A 6,935-nucleotide genomic window follows, 5' to 3' on the forward strand; every position below is an offset into this window, starting at 1 on the left:
ACATGGAAGAGTGCTTAAAGGAACCCTGTTAAACACTCCCAGATGTCCTAGCTCGGTCACCTAAAATTTATCTTAAGATTTATTTTCTATCCAAATAGAAGTCTCATACCATTGCTCAAGAATGCAGACAACAGCCAACCACTCCACTCTCACTCTCAGAACAAATCTGTGTCAAAATTTTGATTTTAGATAATTAAATTAACTTCATTAAAAAATTCTTTACTTTACAGTGAGCTACAAGGTTTAAAACAACTGACTTGAAATGCGATGCTTTTTGGCAGAACAGTTTAGCCAGGAAATGTTACACATGACTTAAGTTGGCCAAAACAATGTAGCTGCTTCACAGACTTCCATTGACTACGCTGAATTTACCATCATTTGCTGCCTAAAGACACTTAGCTAGCAGCAAAATTGTCACTAATCCTCTTCTCTGCTTGGAATTGCTCTCCTGATGATGAAGGAGGGGCAAGCTATAAAGCGGGGAACTGCACAGGAGGGAAATGCAAATCAGCAAATTGCATGGTATTTGGAAACAGGCCTTATACTGGTCCTAGATGGGGATGCCCAGGGAAAGGCAGGACCTCCTGCCTGTCCTGGAGCACTGGCATCCATCTGGTGCAGGCAGGGGGCTGCCTCTTGTCCCTGTCCCTGCAGGGACTGAGGGCTCAGATCCTGGGGCTGGGTGCGGAAGTGTGTTATCTGGTACTTACACAGTGAGTCCTTTCTCCAAACTGGCTGTAGAAGGTCATCGTGACTTTGTTTTTGTGTCCAGTTCTCTGATCGAAGGTGTTGCAGCTGTCGAAGGGCGGGCTGTACAAGTGCAGGCTGACAGCAGACTCTGTGTGGCTTATATTCTCCACACGGTGCAGGCCAATAGAGTCTACACCAGCCAGGGCATGAAATAAATGAGAGGTTGTGTTAGAGGGAAGATTAAAAAGAATATCTCAGATGCATGGGAAAATGATTTCTAAACCAAAACAGAGGAGTAAGCTAGTTAAGCATGCCTACACATTTATAGGCAACAAGTGAGTACAGGGAATCTGACTGCTGTTCTCTAGCAGATTCCTAAATACAGTGGTGATTCAAAATACATTATTGCCTTCCACACTTCATGTAAATTCTGGATTACCTGCTACAGGATAAAAGCCAACAGAAATTCAGAGAAATTTTAGGAAGGCCATGCCTTCAGTAATTTTCCAGCTATCGATCTCAAAGGGCTTCTAAGTTATTTTCCTTGGAAATGCTGTTTTAGATGCTCCAGAAGCAGCAAGTTTTGTATTTCTAAAAATTAGTAAGTGATTTTATAGGGAAAAAAGTTTTCTGTACAGCTAATTCTCAGCCCAGTGACAAAGATATTAGTCACATTAAAGGTCAGTTACGTATTATTTGGGGCATGAACCTATGGACAGAGATAGAGCTATCTTCAACCGCAGGCACCTGCTCCCTTATTAATCCTTCCAGTGTATTAGTTTGGATAACAGGTTTTTCATTTGTCTGCTCTTTTGGCTAAGGTGACAAATTAGTAGTGACTGGCATACTTCCAGCCTTAACTGAATAGTAAGCATAATTGAACACATAATAAAATAAGGCACTGTTTGTTGTGTGGTTACTGATGAAGAAGTGTCACTTTTTGCAAGGTGGAGTAGAAAATCAAGATATCATGCAAAAATGTAAGGTATGAAGAATCACATCCATGAAACAAACTATTTCCATTCTTCACTAACGTGGAGTTCTTGAGTTACTTGAAAGAGATCTCGAATTTAAATTTATGACCCTGCTGTAAAAACAACTCAGGCCTTTGTACTTGAATTAAGATGTTATATAATACCTAGGTCTGTGTTGTGCAATACAGGCATGACATCCTAACAAGCATGAGTGCACTCTAAACTCTGATACATTTGAATTATAAGCCCTAAGTGTCATTAGCAAAGTTTACCTAAATAGAGGACATAGGGGAAAAAAGTCCTAACTCTGTGCTCATCTAAGGGGAGACTGAATTTGAGAAGCCATGTATTATGTTTTCACTATATGTGGCACACCTTCAATAGACGGCTGCAGAGCACTAGCCTTTCCTCCCCATAATTGGGGTAATTTAGCTTTCCCATTATGGGATAGACTAAGCCTCACCTGGGCTTAATCCTTTACTCAACATGAGGCTCCCTCCAGCTGGGGAGTTCCCAAGCTCAGCCCCACAAGGTGTGTGCTGTTTTTTGACTTATCACATACAGAGCAGATGGACCCCTTCTCTGGGGGCTTTGCCTATGTTCTGCTGAACTCATTGCTGTTCCACATGATGTGTGATGTCTTTCACAGCATCAGAATATGTAACACCCTGCTGGCCACTCCAGGGTGGCCTCCCACATAGTACAAAATGGTGATAGTTACAGATACGTCTAATGGCATGAATTTAGGTACCTAGGGAGCATTACTGGTAGAGACTCAGTTGTCTCTGAGCAACTGTGCAGTCAGGCATTATTTCTGTAGATTGGGTAGACTTGAGCATTTAAATTCTGCTGATGCTACACTTCAGCACTACAGCTATGATTGATTTGGGTAAGAAGTAGCACTGAGAATCAGGGCTTCTGCTCCTCGATGGTCAATTTATTCCATAGACAGCTTTTATGTTTTTGATCCAGGGTTTCCATGACTGATCAAAAGGATTATTTATTTGGAAAAAATCAAGGTGATTAAGCTACATAATCTTTGGTTTCCTTATTTCTCACAAAGTACTATTTAAGGTGTATGCTTACAAGCACTTTGAGGTAGTAATAGGTAGGCACAGCGCAGAAGGTTGTTTGTTCTAGAGGAGATACCTGGCATATGCAAGTATCAAGCAATTGCTGCAAGGTCTTAAGAGTGAGTTAAAAGGATGTTTTTGTTGTTTGTTTTACTGAATACAAATACAGGTTTGTGCAGAATCTAGAGAGACATATGCTTAAACTGTGCACAAACCCATTAGTGTTATACTGTTTAAGGTAGGACACCAGAGAGCAGATGAACTTTTTCATTAGGAATAGTACTCATAGATGGATAGTTGTCAAAATTAATAGCTTACCATTGATGTAGGCACACTGATTTTCCCTCAAGACTCGTTCTGATTTCTTAGTCATTTCACCATTCCCTTTTTTCTCAGGCCACTCAAACAGTGTCTCCTTTAGATTTCCCTGGAGGATCTTCATAAAGCAGTGTGAGTCGGTGTGATCATGGATGCTGCTATATATGTAAAAAGAATAACCAAACTCAGTGTGATATTAATATTTAATTTTAGTACAGCAAATAGGGAACATGGCATGGCATAGCATCATTGTGTCTGGACAGAGCACAAGAATGAAATGACATTGCACAAAAATCTTAGGGAAAAATTTTAGCAATTACTATTTAACTACTTAAAACTGTTGCTTTAGAACTGTATTGGGAAAAGCTCACACAGCAGGACTTGGAGAAGAATCAGATATTGATCAACCTATGACTTTGCCACAGAGAAATACAAAGGAAGTCTGGAGAAGCAAGAAGGACAGGAAAATTACTCAAACACAAGAATTCTTGTGGGCTAAGAAACAAAATCAGACTTCTCATAATGACCCCAGAGAGAGGCTGGTATAAACTTGCAAATATACCTGGTATTTGCAGATTCACCATGCTTGCTGCAAAAGCACATGAAAAATCTGCTAGTTTGCTTATTTTCCATGGTCCCTTTATTGCTGGAGTACACAGGCATTTGTTGAAGAAAAAATTCTGTACCTCTCACTCTGTTAGTACAACCAGCTTCAGTAAGCTGTGACTTTCACTAGTTTGTAAAACATGAACAAAGCCAGTAGGATCTGTCTCCTTGCTCTGAAGTATGTTTTAATTGCTACATTTGGAGACATCCAGGCTAGATAAGTAGTTTAGTTGGGGTTTTTTGTTGGTTTGTTTTGTGGGGTTTTTTTAAATAGAGGACTAACTGTTACAGAAATCAATGGGATTAGGACAAAAGAGAGAGCTCTCCACTCACGAGGGCTGAGGGAAATGGGGAAATTTGACCCTTCCAGAAGTACAGTACTAATAAGTTTAAATAAAAAACTTGGTACTTGTACATTACTGTTCCCAGTAAACAAATGTCAGAGTTTCTTATTAACTGAGATGCTGAGAGAGCAGACCTTGCTTCAGGCACAGAACAGTTCACAAATGCCACGTTGTCCTGCTCCTTCTGCAAGCCATGAGAACAATCTGGTCCTCCTCATGTAGGAAGCAAAAAAACCTTGTGGTCTGAGTCCAGCTCCAGCAAATGCTCATCCAAACCATCCAGAGTTTGACATAAATTACAGGTTTTGTGAGAACAGACTGGAAGGAGTAGAGGTGGTAGGCTTGGTTCCTATATCCCTCTGAGTATAACGTCATGGCATTCTCTAGAGAATACTGTAAATGTTCAATTGCACTCTCAATTAAAACATATTTTTAAAAAACAGCTATAATATCTCCTTTGCTATTTGTATGTGAGAATAGTCAGTCAAAATCTGCAAGTTTTGTTATTGTATATTGTGTTTTAGTCAGCATTTTGTGAAATCTGTCCAAGGGACAGATTTTGCCCTCTGGATGCCTCACCAGCGGCGGGGTCCACTTTGAGGGAAGGGATGGGGGGCATGGACCAAAAGAGCCAAGTAGTTCTGGAAAGGGGCTCCCTCCTCACAGCCTGCAGTCCTAACCCAAACCTACTTTTCTCATCTTGTTGGGATTTAAACACTATGAGAGAACAAAGACTATTCAAACTGTGCCAAGTCTTGCTTCTGCAACCGAGTCTTGTGTGGGTCTGTTGTATGGGAGAGGTTGAACAGGGTCTGTTTGACCTGTCCTGCCTAAAGGTCCTGCAGTATCTCTGGGGCAGAAACCTCCTCTGGCAGAACGGGTGCTTTGATTCGGTACAAAACCAGAGTGATTTTAAAAGAGTGCCCTAAAAATGTCCATGAGGCACAAACTTGTAAAAGATATGGCAAACATTCAGGACTGCTACAAAAATAGGAGGTCTGCAGTGCTTCATTTCCAGACGTTTCTGATAGCTCACACAAGGGCCAATTATTTGTGTCTTTTTTTTTATGATATGGAAAGATTGAGTGGCTTTACATCTGTTTGCTAAAAACATGGTCTTCAGATACGAACCTGCCATGCCCTTCACCCCAGCACAAGATCATTAGGTTGAACTTTCCATTTCCATTGTCCACAAGATTTCTTGTATACCTGAAATACAAAATGTTTGCTTTTTACTGCTTTTTACTGATATGCCTATAATAAATGAAATTATAGAAAGATACTTATGAAGGAAGGTGGTATTACATAAAAATCCTTTATTCTTCTTTTTCTTGAAAACCAAGATTTACTCGGAAAAAATGAAATTGTATTTTTAAGCGCTTTTTTAAACCTTTTTTTTTCCTTAAGAGTCCTTTGTCTGGGTGGAAAAAAATGGACATATTTAATATTTTATAATCTTAGCACTTTTGAATTACATAGATGATTGGAGTTTGGGAACTGTGAGTCTGAGACTAGAGTAGTAGACAGGATCAAATCAAAATAGTTATTGAATGAAGTCACTTTGGCAGCTGGCTTATAATTAGAAACAGAGGACTGCAATGAAACAAGAAAAATACATGGTTACATTCTTCTGTAGTTCCTTTTCAGATATTCTTGGCTTCTGTTACGCAGCACTCAGTTGTACAAAGCCAAAAAACCAAAAAAATAAGATCTGAGGCTTCCCGTACATGGTCCTTCTACTCTGTTCCTGAAAGTTCTACATCTCATACTGCAGCAGTTGTGCATTTATGAATCACCTGTGAAGTAACACGTGCCACCATGTACTTCTGAAAAAAGTTTATCACAGCAGAATTTCTTTAAAAGTTTTTAAGGTTTTTTTTTAACTAACTTGTAGGTAACAGAATAAGGTCGCTTCTAAAGGCATTTTATCAATAGGCGTGTCCTATGACTTGGTCTCAGGGCTTAAATAGCAACATCTTGCGTTTGTTTCCTTGTACTTTCCTGCAAGTCTGTTCCCTCCCTTTGCCCCTACCCACTACGCATCTCATCCTATGGAAAAGTTCACTAGAAAAGGGACTGGGTTTTTGCTCTAGATGTCATTTCCCATAGTGGATCCTCTGCCCCAGAGCTGGTGCTTCTAGCTGTTATGGTGCAAATAATCCACTGGGAACTCCTGGTTTACTTTTAGCTTTAGTCATGAATATTCACACCCTGTCAAGTAAAGCAAATAATTATGCCAATGACAGGACACCTCACACTCACCTAAAAGATGCAAGCAGGAGCACACAGAAAGTGCACTGATGTGAAGCCAGTGGTAACCCTTCCCCACAAGTCCACAGTGTTTTAATCAAGATAGAACCCCCATAATTAATTACTTTCAAAGCCTAACATATCTATGTTGATTCTCACTGCGTCCACAACTCGTGCGTGTATTAGGTAGACATGTTTTTCCTATGATATCAGAACACAATTAATGCTGGTGTTTGACCAAAATTTTCAAGTGCTGTTATTTCTCTAGAGCAGATTTGGCTGGCCAGAAATTAAAAGCAAACAAACAAACAACAATACCCCCCCCAAAAAAAAAAACAAAACCAAAACACAGCCCAAAACCAAAGCAACAAAAAAATGCAACTAACCATCAACTAACAAACAAAAAAAACACTCCAAAAAAACCCAACCAAACAAACCCACCAAAAAATCAAACCCAACCAAAATAAACCCATTAAAAAAACCCAGGGCTGCCATGCATACTTCTAATATTAGCACACTTTGTTTTTCAGATTCTTAATTTTCCTACGTCCTGTTACAAATTTAGCCATCTGCTCTGAATGGAGCAGAGTCAGCGCGAGGCGAAGGGAGGCTAAAACAAAATTAAAAATAAAAACAAGCAGAGCGATGCTTTCATTATTTACTTTAACTTAAAAAAAAAA

The 6,935-nt window shown here is 39.7% G+C and overlaps 1 protein-coding gene across 1 annotated transcript; it reads right to left on the bottom strand.

Annotated features, from left to right (window-relative positions):
• Positions 1-695: 695 nt before the first annotated feature.
• CDO1 (cysteine dioxygenase type 1) lies at positions 696-5,215 on the bottom strand. Its single transcript, XM_010002357.1, has 3 exons — positions 5,137-5,215; positions 3,056-3,213; positions 696-880 (listed from the first exon to the last, which is right to left on the bottom strand). Exons 1-3 carry the CDS (start codon positions 5,166-5,168, stop codon positions 696-698), a joined length of 375 nt encoding a protein of 124 aa, XP_010000659.1. The 5' UTR covers positions 5,169-5,215.
• Positions 5,216-6,935: the final 1,720 nt, after the last annotated feature.

Source organism: Chaetura pelagica, unplaced genomic scaffold, assembly GCF_000747805.2.
Source record: "Chaetura pelagica isolate M959 unplaced genomic scaffold, ChaPel_1.0 scaffold387, whole genome shotgun sequence".
Taxonomy (NCBI): Eukaryota; Metazoa; Chordata; class Aves; order Apodiformes; family Apodidae; genus Chaetura; species Chaetura pelagica.

What these genes read in the sequence shown, in the direction of transcription:
- CDO1 (XM_010002357.1), bottom strand. Translation starts at nt 5,168, where the DNA reads ATGATCTTGTGCTGGGGTGAAGGGCATGGCAG. An exon ending in TGGGGTGAAGGGCATGGCAG is followed by an intron (nt 3,214 to 5,136) that starts GTTCGTATCTGA and finishes TTACATATATAG; the next exon opens with CAGCATCCATGATCACACCG. An exon ending in TCAGTGTGCCTACATCAATG is followed by an intron (nt 881 to 3,055) that starts GTAAGCTATTAA and finishes TGGCTGGTGTAG; the next exon opens with ACTCTATTGGCCTGCACCGT.